At 39.1% G+C, this 23,736-nt stretch overlaps 1 protein-coding gene across 2 annotated transcripts in view; it reads left to right on the top strand.

Moving 5' to 3' along the window:
- Positions 1-23,736, top strand: part of Ranbp17 (RAN binding protein 17) — a 308,796-nt gene that overhangs the window by 201,724 nt on the left and 83,336 nt on the right. For both annotated transcript variants that reach the window (XM_021175823.2, XM_021175825.2), the window contains exons 19-20: positions 14,097-14,200; positions 19,615-19,703. In XM_021175823.2, the coding sequence (XP_021031482.1) occupies positions 14,097-14,200; positions 19,615-19,703 (193 nt within the window). The remainder of the gene's footprint in view (positions 1-14,096; positions 14,201-19,614; positions 19,704-23,736) is intronic.

Raw genomic sequence — 23,736 nt, 5'->3', positions numbered from 1 at the left:
TGTTCATTAAAGCAGCAGTCACAGTAGCCAAGAGATAGAAACAACCTTGGTATCCACTGAGGCTTGAATAAACATGCACTCACGCTCGAGCGCACAGATACACACACACACACACAGACGAATCCTCTTTAGCCATAAAAGTAAGAAAATGAATCCATTTGCATTGCCTTTGTTGGGTGGATGAACCTGCGTGGTTTGTATTGTGTTAAGTGAAATAAGCCGGGCATAGACAGACAACTACTGCAAGATCTCACTCTAGGCAGACTCCAAAAAAACAAGGGGATTTCATAAAATTGGATAGTAGTAGTTCCCAAGGACTATCAAATTTGGAGACAGTATAAAATGATGTCCTGACTTTGATATGCCTTTTCAACTAGTTACGGGAATAAAGTTGAAGAGCTGTGGCATGCAGTCGCAGTTGTAGAGGTTTCTGGCCAACAGTCTCAAGCATGCTACAGAACTTACGGAACTCCCAGCATGTTGTTGTGAAGTACTTTTTACAAGGGTGTGTAAAGTGCTCTCATCCCTAAAGTGATATGTGCATGAGATAATATTATGCTAATTAAATGCTAGATTTAATTATGTATTTGTGTGTTTTACAGTGTTTTAAAAACATTTCTGGCTGAGCAGTGGTGGCGCACGCCTTTAATCCCAGCACTTGGGAGGCAGAGGCAGGTGGATTTCTAAGTTCGAGGCCAGTCTGGTCTACAGAGTGAATTCTAGGACAGCCAGGGCTACACAGAGAAACCCTGTCTTGAAACAAACAAACAAACAAACAAAATTCCGCTGGGGCACTCTCAGAGAAACCCTGTCTTGATTTTTAAAAATTTTAATTTACTTTTAGCTGATATAAAGAGAGTGTATATATTACCAGGGTACCATGGAATGTTTTCATATTTTTATGTATTTTATGATTATTCATGTTAAACAAGTCTTCTTTTCTTAGTTTGTGTTGATTTTGTTTTATTTTGGTTTTGGTACTGTTGAAGGTCAAATCCAAAGGTCCCATGCATAGTAAGCCGGCAGTTTACAACGGAGCTACAATCTAAGTTCATCATTAAATACCTATCTTTTTGGACACTTACAAGTTCCTCATTGTTAAATACTTCAGATAGTTTCTTGTAGATTTTGAAGTGTCCAGTGTGCCATTAGCATCCTATAATGCATTAGCACATGAGGACTTAAGTTCTAACTAAAGGCCCATCGACAGGCCTCCATCCAGCTCTTCCCCTCCTCTACAGGGCCCAGCCTCTAATAACCACTATTATTATGACATTTTGAAGTTCTGTCGGGTGTGAGGGAGTTGTCTTTGTGTCCTGACTTACTTCACTTGGCATCAGGTGTACTATCTGTATTGTCTCATATGACAAATTTTCATTCTTTTTGTGGCCAAACATAATATGGCGTGTATAAACGCCCTCCATATGTCCCTCATTGTTCATTGGTGAAAGTAAGCCTGCTTCTGTTTCTTGATTGTGCTGAATAGTGATGTTGAAAGCATGACATTGCAGTGTCTTCTGTCCTTTTGGAGGTGTACCCAATCGTGGGATTAGTGGGTTTTGATAGTTCTTTTTTTTAAGTTGTTGAGGGCTCTCCATATAGATCGGTTTTCATAAGGCCTGTCCTACAGATAGTAAGCAAGGGTCTTCGTTTGCCTCCATTGTCTTCAGCATTCAATGTCTTTCATCTTTGTTAGATACCACTCTTAAAATAATGAAATTCTGTATCATTGTATTTTTTGTTTGATGGCATCCCATTTGCCTCCCTCAATTCCTGGACTGTTGGTGTTGGAGTCTTGTTTTCTAAAAACATTCCTTATCCCATTTTAATTTTTTTTATTGAAAAGCTCTGCTTAGTAAGACACACACACAAATTTCTACACATAGGTAGAACTGTGAAGTGGGCACTTTTCTGTGGAGCTGTGTTACTCTAGATTCCTGTAGTTCTCATGTCAGTCAGCTGGAGACAATCAAGAGATTTTGGCCAGTGACACTGTTAATTCATAGAGAATATAGTATTGAAATTTGTCTTTTTTTCTTGCAATATTGATGGGTATACCATCCACATAAACAATTTTTAAAGTGTGATCTTATAAAAAGAAAGAAAAGTTTTATCTTACACAAAAGACATTAAACCTTAAAATGGAAAAAGCAGTTAACCCCTCCATGGCTCTATCATTTTCATACATTTCAACAGAATGAGTCATGAGAAAAACAGATAACTAAAAATTGAGAAAATGCAACTAGAATTATTAAGGAGCTGTGTGAAATTGATTTCTAAGGAGAGATTAAATGTATAACTTGGATAAGTGACAACTAGAGCTTGAGGCAAAGAAACGTGTCTATAAATATTTGAAGACTATAAACCAGGCATGCAAAACCCAATGCAGTAGGAGTTCTGATAACGGCCTCCTGTGCTGAGCACTGGTCTGTTTACCTCTGGGTGCTGCTGTGGAGAGAAGCTGTAAACGCCTGCTCTTCTGGGCAGTATTTACCAAGCTCATGGCTGAACTGAGATCCATGTGTCAGGCTTAGTGAGCCCTGCCTCACCTTGAGGAACTTGATCACTTATTTTCCTGCATCCAACAATTAAAATGCTGAATACACTTCGCTCTTTTAATGGCCTGGTTGCATAGTGAACGAAATGGAGAACCTAAAGATAATATTATTAAATGCCTTGGAGATTGGCTTTGCCATCTATTCAGAACCTGATAATGGAACTGGATCAAGACCTCTCTTTCCATTGAGTCATCAACACAAAGACTCAGCCTTATCTTCTGTTCGTCATAAAAACAGCAGAGCATATCAGAGCCTTACCACAGTGTGGACCCTATCCCACAATACTTGGACAGTGTGTTAAATTGATAATTGGTATTCATATTGATGACAGAAGGACCGCATTGCACACATTTAAAGGCAGATTTACTTAATTTTGCTTAATATAAACTTTTGAGGCATAAGGAACTTAAGTAAACCTTTATAATTTGAATAATAGAATTTCATTATTTTCCAAATTATATTCCTTTTAAATATCCAGCCTATACAATATAAATTAATTTACATTTTCCATTCAAAGTTTATATGGACAAAATGTTCTATTCTAGTACTTTTTTGTACACCTTGAGTGAAACAGAAAGAGGCTATAATAGAAGTGTACCTCGTACATAGTAGATACTCAATATAAAACAGTTGTGTCTGAGTTACAGATAAAATTTAAAACTATAACAGCTATCCTTATGAAACACTATGGTATAACTAGGCTTTCTTGTCTTGTTAAGAACCAGAGCCATTCTCTACAGAGTATGTTGAGATTCTTCAGAGCACTGATTTTGTCTTTTCATATTTCTTTAGCACCAAGCTCACTATAGTTATTACTAGGCACTTGTTGAATAAAGGACAGGCAGCTTTACAGCAACCTGGATGCCATTATTGTGGCTTCTGGAATCAGCCCTGCCTGCCAGGATCTCTGTGGAAATGTTTTCGATCATTGTCCTCTCCAAACAGAATTTGTCAAGTGTCTGATCACTTCCACAACCAATGAGCTCCATGCAGCCACTCCTAGCCCACTTAGTCCTCTCTTGCTCTCTTGAGCACGAGAGTGTTACTACCTCATGTTTTTTGTTGTTGTTGCTGAATGTTGTTGAACACAGTTTTGATTATTTGAGCCCTTGTCTCACAGCCTAGATTGAAGAGATTGTTGATGTCAAAATGTAGTATATATGGTTTGATAGTTTCCTACTGTGTTCACTGCCATGGAAACAAAGAAGAAAAGATAATATTATAATCAAGAGTAGCACAGACCAGGTGTTCAATGAAAGAAGCAAAAATAGTGGGTGATGAGAACCATCTATAAATTTAAAAAAATATTAATAAGGGTAAACTTTGGAGTGATAAGAATCAAGTAGAAAAAATGCTTAGCCAACCTGCTTGCATAAACTGGACTCGATTCTTGGCTTGAAATACAAAACATTCTAATTGAATCCTACAAAATGAATTGAATATTTTTATATAAGCCATGCACATTGGAGTAATTAGAAAGGGGGACAGAAATTGGGTGTCACATTAATTGGTATTTACTTTGAAATGCATTTTGGATTATATTCAATAATTTGCACTTTGTATGAATTTAATTAGATGCTATGTGCCCCAGGTTGTCTTTCCAATGAAAATGAGGAAGTTTTTGGCAATAAACAGTTATCAAATTGTTTTAAATAAACTAGACAAAGTGCTCACTTGTATGGCGGACAGAATTGGAAGCCTTTGATCAGTACAATGATAATGTTTCAATGTGGAAAGGATGCTAGTTTTGTGCTATTTAAGTCCCCAGAAATTACCAAAGGGATGCAGGAATCCTCCTTGCAAGAAAATGCATGTGAACAAAGAAATGGGTGGCTGGCCTCAGTGCATGCATGCCACCCTTCGGAGAACCTCTTTAGAGCTCCCTGGGTTATTTTACAATTAACTTGTTGATTTAATAAGCTAAAGGAAAGAATAAATGGAGAATCTCCAACAAGCTGTTCAGTGTGAAATATTTGAACAAACAAAACCCTTCTGTGTTGTTTAATTTAAATGGAGGTAAATTAAGTTGACAAACCCTGAAGAGGAGAAGCATCGAAAGCCTCAAGGATGCTCTTTGTGTTGTGAAGAACCAAATATTAGTTGCAAATGTTTTGCCACTTATAAATTTGGAATTTCAGTGTCAACAGCCATATCAAACCATATATGCAGAAATTCTAACACTGAACTACTCAGAAGTATTTGGGTTAGGATTTGAGCAAGCGTTACATTCCTCCGATATTTTAAACTGTAAAAAAATGAGTGGTCTTTTCAATGATGAGAAAAATATTAATATTTCAATGGTGCTTATGGATGGTAAGATAGTTCTGTCTTTAGGAGTGATGGTGACGTAGTATGTGTCTGAAAATGGTAATTGGTACTTAAGGGTGTTGCTAACCTAAAGTTGAGAAATGTTATGTAACAAGTTAATAACTTGAGTAACAGAGAAAGAGTAGTCTCCAGGTAGCAACTAAAGGTAGAATTTTTAAATACCCAGAAAGGAACTTTTCCCCTTTTATATTACGTGTGTGTGTGTGTGTGTGTGTGTGTGTGTGTGTGTGTGTGTCTATGTGTATGTATGTACGTACGTATGCAGGAGTGCTCACACAGTGACAGGCTTGTGGAAATAGAGGACTTCTTTGAAAAGGCAGTTCTCTCCCTCTGCCGAGTACCAATCATTCCATTGTTTAATAGTGAACTGAGGTTCAGAGATACACGGACTTGCCCAAAGTAGCCAACAGACCGTGTATTTTTATTCATTCTTACCAAAGTGTCCCTTCACCCTTCACCTTCTCAATCAAGTAAGAAATATAACTTTTCTTCTTCTTTATTTGAACTGTTTGAAACAAAGGATTGATTCAGGGCTTGGGAGCAATGAGGAAAAAATGAGAGATTACTTTCTAAGAGTCTGTGAAATAGAGTCACTTCTATGGTTTTTTGTGTGTAGAATTTGCTAATTAATCCAGTGAAGGTCAAGTGAAATTTGTAGGTGGTGTTCCGTGTCTACTAATTGGGCAAACTGTATTTCTTTTCATGGACTGAGGAAAGGCTTCTCAGGAAACCTTAGCAGGTAAGGGGCTTGATCAGAAATAACTAATGTTCTCATGGATGGAGAATACATCATCATTTCACCTGTGTCCATGACTTGGCAGAGACTACTTGGAAAGTAGACATGGGAGAAGGGTGGGAGAGTGGGCAGTTGGGGTAAAGAAGCAGCTGGAAATACTTAGACTCCATAATGAGATAATTAAGACTAATTAGCTGGCCCTGTAGGCAGAAAGCAGCCCATTAAGTCCAGATACAGTTTTAATAATGTACCTGGTTTTGAGGGTAGAGTCCAGAGCACCCCAGGGAATAGAACACTCAGGGTGAAATGTCTAGGTTAGGGTTCTTACCAAAGGAACAGCAACTCTGCCCTGGATGAGCTGTTTTTCTTCTAGAAAGGAAAGCAAGCTTTGTGGTTTTCTAGAACTTCAGGGGACCTCAGTTTTTCAGTCTATTAACTGAAGATAGTGACAGGATTGCCATGTGAATTGAATCCCTAGCATCAAGTACTTAGTAACTATTAACTAAGATACATTTATTGAAAGTCAGAAGCAAACCACTAGTTGGACCTCAGACTGAGGCAAGTTCCACAGTTTTACTGCATCCACTTTCCCACTGGTGACACTTCTGAAGATTCTAAAACAACCTGTCCTGCCCAAAGTCACAGCTCATTTTAAAAGTGACCAGAACTTGTAAATCAGTGTACAAGGATAATGGATTTGTTTCAGGGACCAGCCAAGCACATTCCTTGAGCCTTCTGCTAAACAGAGCTTGTGGAAGTGGCATCTTCCTGCAGTGCTGCGCACAGCAGGGCCGTGGGTGTAGACATGGTGGCATCACCCACCGCTCCCTGCCTTTAGTTGACTGTTTCCTTCATGCTCATCATGCTCTTTCATGCTCTTGTATCTCCTCGCATTGGTCTTTTATTAGTTGCCCCTAGTTTGGACCAGAACTTATAGGCAAGTCTTTACTTGCTGTGTTAAATTCTTATTACTTAGGTAACAAATAGAGATTGCATAGTTCTAGATATCAGATATATAAATTGGATCTCAGTGAGTAGAACTAAGGTATTGGCAGGGCTGTGGTCTAAGCAGTCTGTCCTGCTTCATGGCTTCAGGAGTTCCTTTTGAGCCAGTCTCATGCTGCTGACCTTAGGGTTCGCTCCTGCCTTTAAGGACTCTTAGGACCCAAGTGTACTCCTTCGAACAGATTAAAATAACTTTCTTTCTCTCTCTCTCTCTCTCTCTCCCTCTCTTCTTCTCCTCCTCCTTCCTTCTTTCTTCTTTCTTCTGCCGCCGCCTCCTCTTCCTCCTTTTTTTTTTTTTTTTTTTTTTTTTTGGTAGCGGGTAGGAATCTCCTATTGAAGAACTTGTTTACCAAGATGGACTGGAACTCAACAGAAGTTCTAGGACTTTACTCTAGAACCCCAAATACTCACATATTCCCATGTCAGAATGGTATCCAGCTTGCTGACATAAAAAATGCCACAAGCATTTCACAGTGTTTATCATTTATCAGGCAATAGATTCTTACCAGCTGTCAGCTACCATCGTCTAAAGTTCCTGCAATTGCTTGTCTCTCCTTGCCCACTTTACCAAGTCCGCAGGCCCAGCCCTGTGTGCATTCCAATCTGAGGAAGTCAGAAAACTCGCTCTGTGTGTGTGTGTGTGTGTGTGTGTGTGTGTGTGTGTGTGTGTGTGTGTGTGTGCTTAAAGGAGAGGAGGGCAAACTCAGATTTCTGTTGTGGTAGTGGTTTTGTTTGCTTTTTAGGCTCTGGTGCCATATAATTGATCCCTTTAAATGTCAACCCAAAGGTATTTATCCCTTTTAGAATATTTGCAGGGTTGTATAACCAGCACCATCATATCTCCAGAGATTTTCTTCTCTCTACACCTCTTCTCCTGGCAACCACTTAACTGCTTTCTGTTTGGATTTGTCCTAGAGGGGACATTGAATATAAGTGGAATTGTGGCCTTTGTCTTTAACTTGATACGTTATTTTTGAGGCTTATCCATGTTTTAGCATATATCGATAGTTTTTCCCCTTTTGATAGCTAAATGTTCCTATGTATACACACATATATGTAGCTCATCTATTCCTCCACTTAAATGAGCAGTTGGGTTGTGAAATGTTTCTACTTTTTTGCTATTATGAAATGGTGCTGCTATAAACACTTACAGACTTTAGTTTTGGTTAGTTGAGACAGGGTCTTCCTCTGTGACTTAGACCATCCTGGACCTGGACCTCCTGCCCCTGTTGCTTGAGTGCTTGGTTTATAGTGTGAATCCCAGTGCCCGGCAGCTCTCAAGGTTTTGTGTGGTAAAATGCTTACGGTTGTCTTGGAGTCAGATGGCAATTCTGCCCAACTCTTCCACCAGGGCTCATTCCCCATGCTGCGCTGGTTGTACCAGTTTACACCCCTGGGGGTCAGTTCTTGCTTCTGGGAACAGGAGTCAACAATTTTAAACTCACCACCACTCAGCGTGGGGGGAGGGGGGTTGCTTTGGTTTGGTTTGATTTGGTATTAGGCTTATTATTGTTATTGTTTTCGGTTTTTTGTTGTTGTTTAGTGTGAGGTTGGTTGGGTTAGGTGGCTTTTGTTTTGGTTGTTTGGATCTTAGAGCCAGGTTTCATAGAATGCAGTCCAGCTTCAAACTCAGTCTAGAGCTAAGAATGTCCTTAGTCCTCCTCTATTGAGGAGTTTGAAACTGTACACAGAAATATATGTATTGAGGGTTTGAAACTGTATACAGAAATATACAAAATGTAGGAAAAATCAAATATCTGACAGCCAATGTATTAAGAAGGTCCCTATGCTAAAAGTGCTTTCTCAGAAGGAAAAAAAAAATTGGTAGCATACAAAAATAATAACTTTTCTGTTTATCCATATCCTTGGAAACTCAGTAAAAGTGATTAGTTTGGGAATTTCCTAAAAGCCAACCAAAAAATCTCTTCTTTTAATGGGTAATAAAGAAGTTAGAATGTATATTAATACAATAACTTACCATTCAGAGTTGGGGGTCAGTTTGTTAATTAGTACTTTACCTTCAAATCATGTTGCTTTTGTGCCCTTTGACTTAATAGAAAAAAAAGTCAGCCTTAATTATTATTCATAAAAGCCTGGCGCGTTCACTTAGCATAGTAAAAATATGACTACATCCTTGAATAGGACGCTCCAAGACATCCAATGCTTTCTTCTTTTGCATTAGAAAGAGTGAGTGGTACCTCTGTAGACACTACAGGGAGGGAGAAATCCTTAATGGATGCTGACAAAAGTAGCCAGGTCTCCATCTTAGGCAATAAGATGTACCTTGCAGTCACACAGGAGCAGCAGTAAGTGCGATGGAGACACTGTTGATGACCCCCCCATCCCAACACTGGTCTGCTTGGAACTCCCTGCTTGCTTAGGAGTCCACTTTCCTCACCAGCACCGAGCTGGGTTTGCCCTCTCCTGACTTAAGCAACTTCGAATCCACAATTCTGTGCCACTGACTGCACAGTGGCATTTGATGTCTTCCACTGCATCAGAGATAGGGGAAGAACATAAGTTTGAGAATACAACAGACCTGATCAGGATCTCAGACCATCGCTGCCATTTATCAGCTGGAAGATACTTGGCATACTACTTAACTCTTTTGGGCCTTTCTGTTTCTGCGGGGGGGGGGGGGGGGCGAGATTGTATAATTAAGTGGGATGGTCAGTTGCAACAGAATATTGAATATAATAAGGACCGTGAGCATGTAGTTCTTTGAACAAATTCAGTGCCAAATTCAGCCTGACCATCTTCTAAATACTAGACACACAGCCATAATCAAAGTAGACCGCGTTCTGCCCTAAGAAGGTTATATTCTAATAAGACACACAGTAAATGACAAAGTGTATAAAAAGTCATAGCCAGTCATAGTAACTCCAGTAAGAAAAGGAATGCAGGCCAGGCAGTGGTGGCACACGCCTTTAATCCCAGGGCTTGGGAGGCGGAGGCAGGCTGATCTCTGAGTTCCAAGTTAGCCTGGTCTACAGAGTTCCAGGACAGGAAAGCCGGTTGGAAAATGCAGGTGCAGGAAAACTTTTGTGACACCATTGCCAGCAGCACCTGCTCACATTCCTATTTTCATTGTGTTTTATTTTTTTGTTTTTCATCTGATGAAATCTTTTTTTATTTTTATTAAAATATAATTGTGTCAGTTCCCAAGTCCCTTTCCTCACTCCAGCCCCCCTCATGTCTTCCAGCCTCTCCCATGTCACAGTGATGGCCTCTTTTCTTTGATGACTATTGTTAGATACACACATAAGCTGAGTCCACTTAATGTGGTCCATGTACCTGATTATAATTTTAGGGCTCATAAGCTGATTCTCCCTTTCGCAGTGGTCATCAGTTGCCTACGTTATTTGTTTAGACCAGGTCAGACTGACCCTTCCCCACTATGACATCTGTTAATATTGTTGTCACTCAGGTCTTACTTAGGCAGCCAGCCGTTTCATTGAGGTGGCATGGTGTAGCTTCCGTATTATCTCTGAGAGAGAGATGCAGTGTTCCTGATCCTCTGGTTCTTACAGTCTATGTGGCCTCTCCTCTTCTCTTTCCCCTGAGCCCTTGGTGTAGGAGTTGCACTGAACACTCGTGTTCTGTTGATGTCTGCATCATACCCAGTTGTAGTTTTCTGTAATGGTCTCATTTGCTGTAAAGAGAAGCTTCTCTGAGGGTGGGAGATCCACTTATCTGTGCTCTAGTAAAGTAGCAATAGTATGTTCTCTTCTAGGATCCAGGACCTACTACCAGGGATTTGGTTTCTAAGAGTAGGCGTGCTTTCCTTCCTGTTGAGTGGGCCTCAAGAATTTTAGTTGGTAAAATAGAGTCAGTAAGTTATTTGGTTGTTTTTTTTTTTAAATCTGTAGCTTAAAATATAAAGTTGCAATACAGAAGCTGTAAATTTGTATTTGTTTTGAATAAATATCTCGTTGCCTTGGAAAAGTGGAAGCTTTATTGCAGAAATCATTCCCAAAGGAAGGATATTTATTGGGCTGGCAGTTGTGTGGTCACACTTTATTTAATTATCATAATCACCTTCTAAGTCCATGCTGAACTCAAGACAAGGAGAATGCTAATGTCTGTCATTTATGAAGTGCCAGCAAGGGAAGTACAGATGCTTCCTCATTTAATCCTCACAGCTAACTTTATAAAGTAAATATTATGTCTCTTAATTACAAATGAGGACACTAAGGTTTACATGGCAGACAGCTAACAGAGCAGAGCCAGGACTGAGTGGTTTCAGAGAACGCGTTCACTCTTCCTGGCACCCTTTTGCCTGTGCTTACATCAGCACCATTCTTCTTAATAATCATTTTTAGAAAACACTTTATCATAGAGTAAGGTTGGGTTTTAAATTCAGTGTACATATATATTATGTACCTAGGATTTGATAATGTTCACTTCCACTGTTTACTACATTGGCTTTTGTCTTTTTTTCAGTTTTGTGTTCATTTCTTTTGTGGTTGTGTAGTTTGAACCCAGGGCTTTCACACATGCTACCCAAGGACTCTACCACAGAGCTACCGTCTCAGGCCTTTTTAAAAATTTTTCTCTAATGTATTACATCCTGACTGCGGTTTCCCCTCCAGTCCTTCCCGCCTCAGTCTTTCTCTCTGACTTCCCCCTCCCACCCCACCCCACTTTACTCCTGTCCACTCCCTCCCCTCAGAAAAGAGCAAGCCTCTCAATGACCTCAACTAAACAGAATATAACAAGCTACAGTAAGACAGGCACACATATCACATCAAAGCTGGGCGACGCAACCCAGCAGGAGGACCAAGGTCCCACAAGTAGTCAACAGAGTCAGGGACAGCCCCCTCCCCCCGACCCCCACCCTGTTCCCACTGTTAGGATTCCCACAAAATCTACCACTAAGCTGCACCTTCCCAGGCCCCCCCCCTTTTTTTTTTAATATAAGGTGTTTTAAAACCTTGAAGTAACAGATATTCAAGTAGCTGGGCCTGGCAGTTAACTCTTAATCCCTGAGCCTCCACCTCTAATGGATGTCACAGGCTATAATTTGCACCTATAATCTGACCCACCCAAGACTTTTAAAATTTGTTGAGCAACTGTTTTTCATTCAAACAGGTTATCTCCCTAAATACAGAAGGCACTGTTTTGGGGGCTGATACTATAATGCTAGTACCACCATTGCTATATATACTGCTACTGTAATAATAGTACCACCATAATTCTGGAATAATGCTATTGCCAACAGTGCTGTGTATATACTAATACTGTAATACTAGTGCCACCATTATTATATAAGAAACACCTACTTTTCGTGTATTTTATCATTTCATCTTTACAGAAACCTTAAAGATAGTTTCATCCTTATTTCAAAGATGAAGAAGGTGAGACTCAGTGATTAGTAAAATATTTAAGGTTAAATAATATGTGGAAAAGTCAGATTCCTGAATCTGTGCACTCCAGAGCCCTGCGTCCTCATCCTCCACAGGAAAACAGCGGCACACTCTGTCAGCACTCCAGAAGCTAAGCCCGCTCTAGTGACCAGGCTAGGTTAGTAGTTACTAATTCACATAGGAAAAAGTATGAGTTTCCTTCAGTCCCATGGACACCTTGATCAAATGGTGATGGTGGTGGCATGATGTAAATGGTGGTGGCATGATGTAAATGGTGGTGGCATGATGTAAATGGCCACAGTGCTGGTGCTGTTACGAGATCCGTGCTCTAAAGTGAAGGGGATGCAACAGAAATAGAAGGGAGAGAGGAGGCCCTTGCAGAAGGTCTGGGAAGGGTGTGGCCATTTTAGATGACTTCTTTGGATGCAAGCCTTAAAAATGCAAACTTCTGTGACAAGCTGTTTGGCGATGAGGAATGATGTGGTCACATAACAGCTTGACAAAGCATAGATTATAACTTGCTCTGCTTCACTCTTCACCCAAGATCTAGACCCAGGACTACACCACAAGGAAAGATTCACTGGCTTGGTAGCTTTTTCTGTTCACTATTCTGTTGGACTCTGAAGAAAAGTTATTATGTAAGTTTTAAGGGAAGAAGCAAATCATAAAATTTAAGGATCAACCAGATCAGCCACCACTTAGGAGTCAAAGGACCCACCACTGATAGCCTCTGTGTGTGGCCTTGGACTTGGTCTGTATAAGGATGAATGTATCTGAATTATCTGGAGAGCTGCAAAAACAGAGTGACTTCCTATGCCCTAAGAGTCTGATGCAGGAGAGCAGATCTGGGTTGGAACCTGGAAGTTGGAATTTCATGAGCCTTAGGTAGTGGTCCTTCTTCTGTACCAACATGGGGTCTACTGGTCTCCTCTCTGTCGTTTCCTACAGCATGCTGTATTTAAACCACTGATAGCACTGAAATCAGAAGATTTGAACCATATGGTTCTCTTCCAACTTAGTGGGGCCTTCAACCACACATGTAAGCCTTTCTGTGGCTTTGTTAGTAAATGGTTCTATGTAGCAGAAGATGAATGAGACAATCGATCTGATTTCAGAGAAACCGATCTTGAAAAGAATAGCATACAAATTATCAATGTGTAAAGATTCTGTTTTGACAGAATCATTAAGGACAATATAGTCTACCTTTATATAAAAAATTAAGGAGGAATATCTAATTTTACTCTTTGCTCATAATGAAGAGGAAGTGAAGAGGAAGAAGAGTGGAAATCCAAACATCCTGTGAGAGAGCCTCATCCTTTTTCCATTCATTAAGAAGTCCATCTTTTTTTTTTTTTTTTTTTTTTTGGCGCACGCCTTTAATCCCAGCACTTGGGAGGCAGAGGCAGGCGGATTTCTGAGTTCGAGGCCAGCCTGGTCTACAAAGTGAGTTCCAGCACAGCCAGGGCTATACAGANAAACCCTGTCTCGAAAAACCAAAAAAAAAAAAAAAAAANAAGTCCATCTTTAAAGATTTGTCCGTGTGTATATGTGTGTTTCCAGAAGAGGGGCTAAGGCCCATGGAGCGAGGGTTAAAGGCGCCTGGGCTGCCTGATGTGCTCCAAGCAGTACTCAGGTCCTCTTAACCACTGAGCTAGGGAGCTTGCCAGCCCCTGGAAGTTAATGTTTTAAAGAATATAAATGAAGAAGAAGAAGAGACAGAGAGACAGAGAGACAGAGAGAGACAGAGAGAGAGAGAAAGAGAGAGAGAGAGAGAGACCAATGTCTGTAAAGCTTTCAAAGTAGCCTTTCCTGAGGGATCAGGGAAACTGTGGGGCCCCCAAATCTAAAGATGGATGGAGATGCCTGGGGCCTGAGTCAGTTAAAGCCAGGGAGAAAAGTGGCTCTTGAGTAATGTTGTTGTTTCATTTGGTATAGAGTAAAAACCAGAATATGCAATGAGCCCAAGCACCAGCTGTGGCATGGATACAGATGCAGGGTGGCTTCTTCTCAGGAACATCTCTAAACCTGAGTGACCCACTCAGTGGTGAGGCTAATGTACATTAGCGTACATTTTAAACTGTGACCCTTTTGTCTCTTTCATAGGTGAAGATGAGGATGAATTTGAGAATTTTATGCTGCCTCTCACAGTCTCTTTTGAAACAGTGTTACAAATATTCAACAATAACTTTAAACAGGAAGAAGTAAAGGTGAGTTTTGTTTCCATACATGAGGAAAGACAAGTTTTTCCTTTAACACCAGAACAGGCATTTGTGTATCTGTGTACTTGTATGTATGTGAGTTTTAAACCCACATCTCTAAGTGATATGCTTATGAGTTGAGCTTTAACATAAGCTTCTCTAGTTTCTGATACAAATAGACTTTGAGGTCAGTGAGTGTGGCTAAGGACTGTCACTTCACAGTTAGGTGGTGCAGATGTGTCTCCAGTGATGCTGTCTGTAAGAGCAGAGTTCTCATGGGCACATACTTTCTTTAACCAAGCTCCCACCTACCCGGCCGACTCTGGGTCTCAGCATGTCTGTATAGATACACACACATGTGCCAAAACCCTACATCTCTGAAGATTTTTAAACAAGAATTTCTATAAATCAGGACTTTATTAAATGGCTAGGCATATGTGTATAAACAGGAGCTGGTCTTCAAGTATTGCATCCTTAAAGTGAACAAGTGATTAGGGTAACTGATGGCTAAATAAGGCTTTATGTGCCTGTGGGAGCCATATTAGGATTGATTTGACAAGTCACTTCAGCTGTGGCAACAGTCATAATATCTAAGACAACATTATGTTTTATTAGTAAAATCCTTAAGTGTACCAAGCTGTTTGTGACAAAACAGCCCCATATTTTATGGAGGGTTGGGGGGATGGGAACAGGAGCTTCGCCAAACAGAAATAGTATCTCCTGAAATTATACGACATTAGTGCTATAGCAAACAGATAAGCACTGATTATTAGTCTTAAGAATAATAACTACACTTGAGAGAAGTAGGTACCTTTGTTGGTGGTGCCCTGGTCATATGTTACTGTTATTTGAAATACGTTGAAATATTATCCATCTTTCATGGCTTCTCTTTTCCTCTCTCCCTTTTCTCTATCATTCATATATATATATATATATATATATATATATATATATATATATATATATATATATACACATACACAAACAAATACCATCAAGTCAACTAGAAAAGGGATAACCTTTGGTGATATTTATATTATTCTGAGGGAAAAAATTATGGAAATATTATACCTTTTATTTTAAAATAGAGATTTTGAACTAGATACCATTAAATTTTTTAAAAGTAAATAAGATCTTAATTTTTCTTTGTTTAAATGGTCTTCCTAAATTCTGTGTCAGTGACCAGTCAAATTAACTGTAATTTTTAGATGTCTTCTAAATTCTTCTGACCAACAGAATCTTTACAGCTTTTTAGTAGCCATTGTTGCCCCTTATCAAAAGAATCAGTGATGTTGAAAACTGCCATCTTTATAAAAATTACATTTGTCTCATTTGAAGATTTCATTATATTCCACGCCTGTTTGGATGTAATTCCATCTAGTTTGATAGAAACCATCTTCCTAGAGTCATTTTTAATGGAGTTCCAGTGATATATCCCTAAACTACCGAGTTCTTAACGACCCTGGAAAGTGACTGCTTGATTACACTTTAACGGTATTTGCAAATAAAATCACAAGTAATTAAGGGGAAATCTCCAGGCTTTTGAGCAAGTTTGATGCATGATAACTGCCTGATTCAGCTTCATCTAGAGTAATGCTGTGTAGGCAACAGCTACTGAGATCAATAGCAACGTAATGATAGTGGCAGAATTAAGTGAGTAACCTGAGCGCTGCCTCAGAATGCATGCAGCTGCCACGAACCAAGGCCACACAGTGCACTCCTCGCTTCCGTCCTAAATGTTCATCAAAAGACGCCCTGCAGGAAAATGGAGTTAGATGCTCTTTATTGCTGATCGTGTCTCTTGCCACATTTATCAGGGAAATTGGATTAGCAGTTGGCAGCTGCAGGTAGACAAGATTCTGCAGTGATTAAATATGCAGCTTGGCTGCATTTGTTGTGACAGACCTTTAGTAAATTCTACTGTAAGCACCATCTGTCTAATTTGTATGAAGAAAACTTGGTGCTTACAGCTGCCGGTAAAGAACGAAGTCTGTTGCTTTATCATAAACAAAACTTTTGTACTAAATGGTCTTAAATGTAATTTATTAGGTTAAGGCTATTTTTTCTATCATGGTGAATAAATAATGCATGCAAAGGTGCTTTCAGGTCCTTCATTCACACGTACTAGAGATGAAAACAGTTCTGTTTTGTTCTCTAGTAAAGTATTTAGTATTCCAATCCACAGGAGGTGATGCTGCTAAAATATTTTTATGAAAATGCTGTAGGACTGCCAAATTCATTTAATTTGCAACCTTACCAGGATCATCTAACTCTCTATTTATAGATATTTTTCAAATGCAGATTTTAGGTTGAAGTTGAACATTAAGTTCTCTCAAACCGAAACACTGTGAGGAAAGAATGCTCTAAAGCTCTTATTTATGACTGTGCTTTCTTTGCTTGGTCCTAATAAAATTTAAGTGAATGGTAAATTTTTGTCTTTTTTTATTTTTCTCTTCAAAATCAAAGAAAGAAAGTGGGGGGTGGGGAATCCCGGTTCTGGGATATTATTTCAAAATGTCTCTTGTCCCCCAGCCCCCATTATTTTATAGTCAAATATAATGTACTGTTCGCCTTGCCCTGGCATAGTTTTCAATTCAGCCATGACGTCACGGGTTTTAAGGAAAATGAATGAAAACTTCTCGGAGGAAGAGGAGCAGTTAAATAGAACCTGCTATCTTTAGTCCCTTCGTAAAAACTCCTCGATGTTAAATTATTTAAAATCCTTGATTTTCAGCATGCGCACATTAAAAGTTTTCGCACTAAGTGCCAAATGTTGCAAACAGCACTTTAACAGAATGATTTTGCTTTGATCCCTGTAGCAGTTCCTGAATAATTTATCACAGGTTATTGCCTTAATTCTGGAGAGGGATAGAGCAATAAAGGCAGATGAAAACACTCCAGTTGAAACACCTTGGGGCCTGCTCATTCCTCTGACACGGCTCTTTTGTTGGAACTATTTAGAGGTTATTAAGATGTGTCTCCAGAATTAAGAGTATGCTGTAAGGATGAAGACAGCCATCTTAATTCTAAAGACAAAGCGCAATGACCCTTCACCTTCTTTTTCTTTGTTGTTATTATATAGTAGAATTATGAGGATAATATTATAGCTGCCCCAGTAGTGCCACTACAGTAAAGGGTCTGTCAGCCTTCCCATTAGAAACCCTGTTTGGGGGTCAGGGTGGAAGGAGCTGCGCTTCAGCCGTTTCCCAGCCCATCCGTCTCACACTTGGCACACAGACAACTGTTCACCATGCTGCCGACTGAAGCTCTCAGCAGTTTCTTCTTGAACTCTCCAAAAACGAATCCATAGGACTAGATCTCTAGACTTACCCCACTTGTCCAATGCACCTCCAATATTTATTGGAGCCATCACCTTCTAGATCTGTCCCCCCTAAAATCCCGGGTTATTTGCTAGCTAGTGTGAGCTCCTGGTTCCGGCTGTGTGTCTCGTCCGAGAGCTGAGTATTGAGGAAATTCTCCTGTAGCTTTTATGTATCTGTGTAGATTCTGTGCTGTGCTAAGAGGAACGCTATTTTTTGAATGTAATGAATCTCTTCCATTAACATTGCACTTTATTGCTTGAGTGATCTAAACTTATGCTTACTATATACTTTCTTTGCTCTGAAGTAACAGTTTCCAAAAGTAAAACATTAGTATAATTTTATGGCCACATTTTACTGTATTAAAAAGACAATAGATGTGCTTGTTTGGAGCGTTTGTATCAAGTTAGTACCTTTAAGGAAGAAAAACTGTGATCAAATAAAAACTAACCTTTCGTGTAATGACATTTTATTAAAAGCCCTTTATATAAGGCAAGAAATAAAATTCATGGTTTTTGTTCACTAATTTAGAATTGAATAGTGGGCCTTTCATATGTGTATGGAGACTTAAAATCACTTGAAGAGTAGCCTGTGTAAGTGTACATAATAAAAATAGAAATTTTTAAAAGCACTTCAATAGATGGCAAAGCCAAATAGAAGCCATCTTACAGCCTAGACAGCATTCAGAATCCAAGTGTTTAGAGAATAGATTTTGTTTTAGAGGCTGCAGGAAGAAAGGAAGCTGAGAAAGAAGACAAGTTGGTGAGGGGAAAAAAAGTGTATAATAAGTGGAAGCTATGTGAGTCATTTTAAACAGCAAAAATGAAATTAGGAGTTTTCATATTCAAAACCTTGGGTTTCTGTCATTCTGTCCAATCAGTTAGAAGTAGAAATTGAGTAGTTCCATAGACAACATCCAGGTACATTGAATCACCGTATAAATAGGAGGGGCAGTGTGTCTAACTGAAAATTATGATTTATTACTTAGAAATGTTCACTGTAATAAAGATGGTCAGAATTCATTGCCTACTTGATAACTTACTCTTTTTAGTAAACAGGTTTTCATTTATTACCAAAATCAATCTGAAATGGTCCCGAGACCATTTTTGGCTTAACACTTCTCCTGAAACAGTATATTCAGAAATCACAGTTGCATATCTCAACTATCACACCTCCTTGTTGGGCAATTATGTTTATTTGTGCTCTTTGCTCTGACATTCTAGCATCTGTTCATGGGTTTTCTTTTTCTCTTCCCAAGCATCATCCTAAGGACAGCTTAATTAAGAGTGCAGAGTATGAGTCAGATGTCTTTTATTCATGTCAAGGGGGTTTGTTTCACTCTCCCTTCTAAAACCATTTATGACCCACGATTACTAGTCGTCAGGCTAGTGCTATGCATTTTTGCAAACAAATATATCTCTCATAATAGATTTGTAGAATGGACATAATTATAGTTAGCCCCTGTGATAGATTTGGACATTAAGACTGATTAATTGCCTTGTCTTTAAGAATTAAACAAAGCTAGAGTTCAGTCCCAGAGTCTTATGACATTAAATACAGAACTTTTTCCTTACATTGTTTCCTGACTTGAACAGTGTGGCTGCTGTTCTGGTTGTATCATAATCCTGTAGATCGCCTGGACAGTTTTATCTTGTCCTGAGTTAATGCATCTTTTGGGGGGAAGATCTTTAAATGCCAGTGCATTTCTCAGGCAGACTAAACTATATAGTGGAGTTGATTTGAGTCAAGTCAATCAGTTGCGATTTGCTATTAAATAATATCTAGATTATATATCTTGTGAAATTATGAATCCTGCTCTTTTTTTTTTCTAATTTGTCAGTATTCAGTTACAAAAAAGAGTCTCAATGTGTTATACTCCTGGAATTAAGATTCAGCTCAGTTTATAAGAAGCAAAGTGGAGTTGCTCAGCAGATTGATGGTCTGTTTATTAAAGAGCCTATGGTTTTCTATGGAAAGGGATCTAAGCGAGACATTTTAGCTAATGAATCAGAATCAGATATGTGGTCATTATTGCCTGATTATTACTCCATCTGCTCTGCACTAACGTGAAAATCAATTACTGTGTCTCTTTCCCACTGACAGCGTATGTTGATCGGGCTGGCAAGAGATCTTCGAGGGATTGCCTTTGCACTGAACACAAAGACCAGCTACACCATGCTGTTTGACTGGATGTATCCTTATTACACTGTGACAATACCAGCTCTGTGCACAGAGGGATGCCAGGCCCCTCTCTTTCGTTTAATAGTGTGGCGCAGTAGGGAAGAGGAAACAAAGCTAAATGAACTAATGTGTAATCAGCTAAAAATTACAGCACAGTGGCAGCAGTGCAGATAACTGAGCGCAGCATTTGAGACCCGGCTCACAGAGGTCACTTTCTTGATAGATACCATTAAATATTGACAACTTGAAGATCACTTCCCCAAATGGTTGTTTATGTTACAGGCATCAAGTAGCTAATATTTGTCAGTGATTTGTACATTGTGATATTTTCTAAGGAAATTCGAAGTCTCTGTTCCATCTCGATTAGCAGGGTTAGTTTATCTTTGAGATTTTACTCACAGTGTCACAGTTGAGTCATCGTGATGAGGATATTAGTGACCATGAAGAGGGGAGGAGAGTTGTCATTTGCTATAGTTACTAAACTCTAGTGTAGACAGGGGGACAAATCCCTATACAGAAATGTCTTGTCACATAAGAATAGGTTTGAAGTCACAGCACTTCAATTACAGTGTAAACCTCAGCCAATCATTCTATTTCTTGGACACTTGATGTCATCATCCAGCAAAGGAGACAATCCAGTACCCTAGCTTACTGTGACCTCTAAGATAAGTAACACACTCTGTCTGGTGTCTGACACTTACCCAGTGGCCAATAAACATTTATTAACATGTTAAGAGTACTCTGTGAGTCATCTTTAATCTAACAAGAGATGACTGTTTATACAAGTCATTGAAGTGTGATAGCGTCATGTTCTTTATATTTGAAACCAGCAGCCTATAAGAAAATTCTACTTTAAAGCAAAATGATTTGTTTTATGGCTTTCTTTCTTAAAACAGTATCTCATTTGCCCAGTTTTGCCTTAGACACCTAAGTATTGGAATTACCATGCCCATGCCCATGCCCAACTTAATTTATATTTAAGTGGTACTCTTGCTTGTTTTATTTAAGCTTTTTTTATCCAAACTTTATATGTTGTAAAGGAAACTTCTTAGAAGCAGTGGTTAGTGGCTACCAAAGCTATGCCCCAAAACATAACAGCTGAGCATGTTTTAGAGAGAATGCTACACATTATGAAATTTTTAAATGCTACTATTTAGAGTACTGGCTTATGGTTTTTAGTTGGTATGGAAACCTGCTTCATCATATATATTTTCTTAAAGATCAAACAATTAAGGTTTTTTTTATCATGGTCTTGAAGAATCAACTGTATAACATATATGTGTGTGTGTGTGAGTTTAAAGATTAATTTAATCATAATCTTAAATTCATCCACAACGACCATGTTATTAAACACCCACTTCCAAAGGCAAAACTTTCATTTATTTGGAAAATCATAATAACCCACTTTTGGTACAATTTACATGAGACCAGTCTCTTAAAGGTAGCCTGTCCAGCAGTAAGGAGGTTTTTTTCTTGTTCACCAGTTGTAATGAAGAGTCAAGGTCAGAAATTTCCTTGTGTCAACAAATATAATCTGGTTTCCATTTCAGCATTTGTCCAGCAGATGGCAGAAATGGAAAAATCTTGGGACTAGGTGTTTTATTTTTTACACTAGAAACTGATATCTCCTCCCTTTGACCATAGCTGTTGAAGTTATTGGGGTCAGGGGCAGAGAGCAAGGTGTCAGTTATGCAGTAAGCGGTGCTACATTGCCAAATACAGTGGCTTGCTACTGGCCTTGCTTATAATAATTGGGTTTCAGTAGCAAATCAGCTTCCTTGGGAAAAGGCCAAAGGCTTTTCATAATTGTATTGACAACAAAATGAATATGATAAATGGTGTTCATTCAGTTGAGACAAGATTTATAGTTTTCCTTTGGGCAAAGGATGAAGAGCAAATATTTATAATAATAGTAAAATTTGTTTAAAAGTTACATTATTTGATCATTCAAAAAGCTTTATTAAAATATTTTGAAATAACTTTTAACAGTTTCAGGTGATAAAGTACAGATTCTTTCTAAAGTATTCAAGTAATGCAAAAATGAATAAGTATATGATTTTTTAAAAAATACAGATATGAAAGTCATTTATTCTTCCTGAAATATTGATATGTCAAACTGTCAGTGAGGATACCACATTACTGCTGGGGAAGTTTATTTGCCTTTTATCCACATAGATGTGTGTTCTTTAATTTGTTATGCAGTTCTTAGCTTATAGGACAAACATTCCTGTAAGAGCACATGTCATCGTAAAGTCAAAATGCATTTTATTTATGGTGATTGTTTGATAAAATGCTATTTCCATGTTTAGCTATTTAATTCACAAGCATCTCTTTGAATGCCTTAGCCACAGCATTAACTGCTGCACAAACTGCATGCTTACCACTGCATCTGTCCCAAGCTGCACACACTGCATGCTTACCACTGCATCCGTCCCAAGCTGCACCCACTGCATGCTTACCACTGCATCTGTTCAAAGCTAAATGGCCTGGGACTTCACAGCTACCATCTTGATAATTTTTTTCATGACTTGAGAATTCAGCAAGAAATCATTCGTTTACACCTTTGCCCCTAAAGTAAGGATGCAGCAGTAAGAAAACGGCACATTATTCCAACGTTCCCTAGGTTGTACTTAGATTAAGGTTTCAGATGACCAGAGGGAAACTAAAATGTCCACGTGTAAATATTATTTCCAGGATGTGGTCAATCATTGAGCTCACACAGGCAGGCAGTAGTTTGTCAGTGAATATAAACACAGTACACAAAAACAAAGGAAGCAGTGACCAAAATTAACAACCTTAAACTCCAGCCTTGTCTCACTGCCTCACAGCCTGTGGGTCCTGGGTAAGTTATTTGGAGTCTTGGAGTCACAGTTTTACTCCCATGACCCAGGGTTAATAACCCCATCTCACAGCTCCCAACTGTAGTGTGTGGGACAGAACAACTACTTCACTGCTGTCACTTCCCCTCTTAAATCAGTTAACAAGGATGTGGACTGTGTATCTATTCAGCAAAGCTGGCTTCCGTTGCGTAGTGTGCTTGGCTTTATGAACACTATAGGTTACTGGGACACAATTCTTTTTTTTTTTTTAACACTCCAGATTTTATTCCCCTCCCAGTCCACCCTCCAACTGTTCCACATCCCATACTTCCTCCCCACCTCCCTGTCTATTCTTACCCCAAATGAACTTTCAATTCAAAAGAGTCCTCTGCATGAATGACTTACAACAACATATATAGAAAGCTGTAAATGTGGTCAGGAAAGGCTCTGTACAGGTGACCACGTAACACTGAGTCTTGCTAGGTTAAGTAAGACTAGACCCTACGAATTACAAGGGACAGAGTTTCAGGTGATCGTTGTTTAGGGGAAATAGTAAAGATGCTTCATTAAGACACAGCTTATTTCATGGTTAGAAACAGGTTGTCCGGGACCCTTCACTATCAGACTCCAAAATGGATATTCATATTCTTAGGCAGTATGAAGCCTGAAGAATAAATTCTGGAAGCTTTGAGTGACCCACCCACATAATCAGAAGAATATCTTAAGAAGAAAATAATTGGTGGTATATGTGAACCAAGTGGGACTGCAAAGGACTAACTCTGAAGACCCACTGTGAGGCTGGCCTGCTTTGAATGTGTGTTTTATGCACAAGAAATATAAGAGTACATTGCGGCGCACGCCTTTAATCCCAGAACTCGGGAGGCAGAGGCAGGCGGATTTCTGAGTTCGAGGCCAGCCTGGTCTACAAAGTGAGTGCCAGGACAACCAGGGCTACACAGAGAAACCCTGTCNAAAAAAAAAAAAGAGTAGATTGCTTACATTGCTGCTCTTCATAAGCTTAACAGTTATGTGAGCATGCAAAAGAAACCCTACTGACCGACCAATTACACATGTGTTATAAAAGACACATGCGATGGGACCACAGGAACATTTGTGAAGAATTTACTAATACTTTGCTCAAACTGAGAGAGATTTCTTAGGAAACCAGAAGTTGCACTAAGTTTGAAAGATGGATTTCCAGCCATGAGAGAGGAAGGGCGTCCTG

The sequence above is a fragment of the Mus caroli genome, chromosome 11 (assembly GCF_900094665.2).
Source record: "Mus caroli chromosome 11, CAROLI_EIJ_v1.1, whole genome shotgun sequence".
NCBI classification, from domain to species: domain Eukaryota; kingdom Metazoa; phylum Chordata; class Mammalia; order Rodentia; family Muridae; genus Mus; species Mus caroli.
Note: the sequence above shows the minus strand (reverse complement) of the source record. Positions and strands in the feature narration are given on the sequence as shown.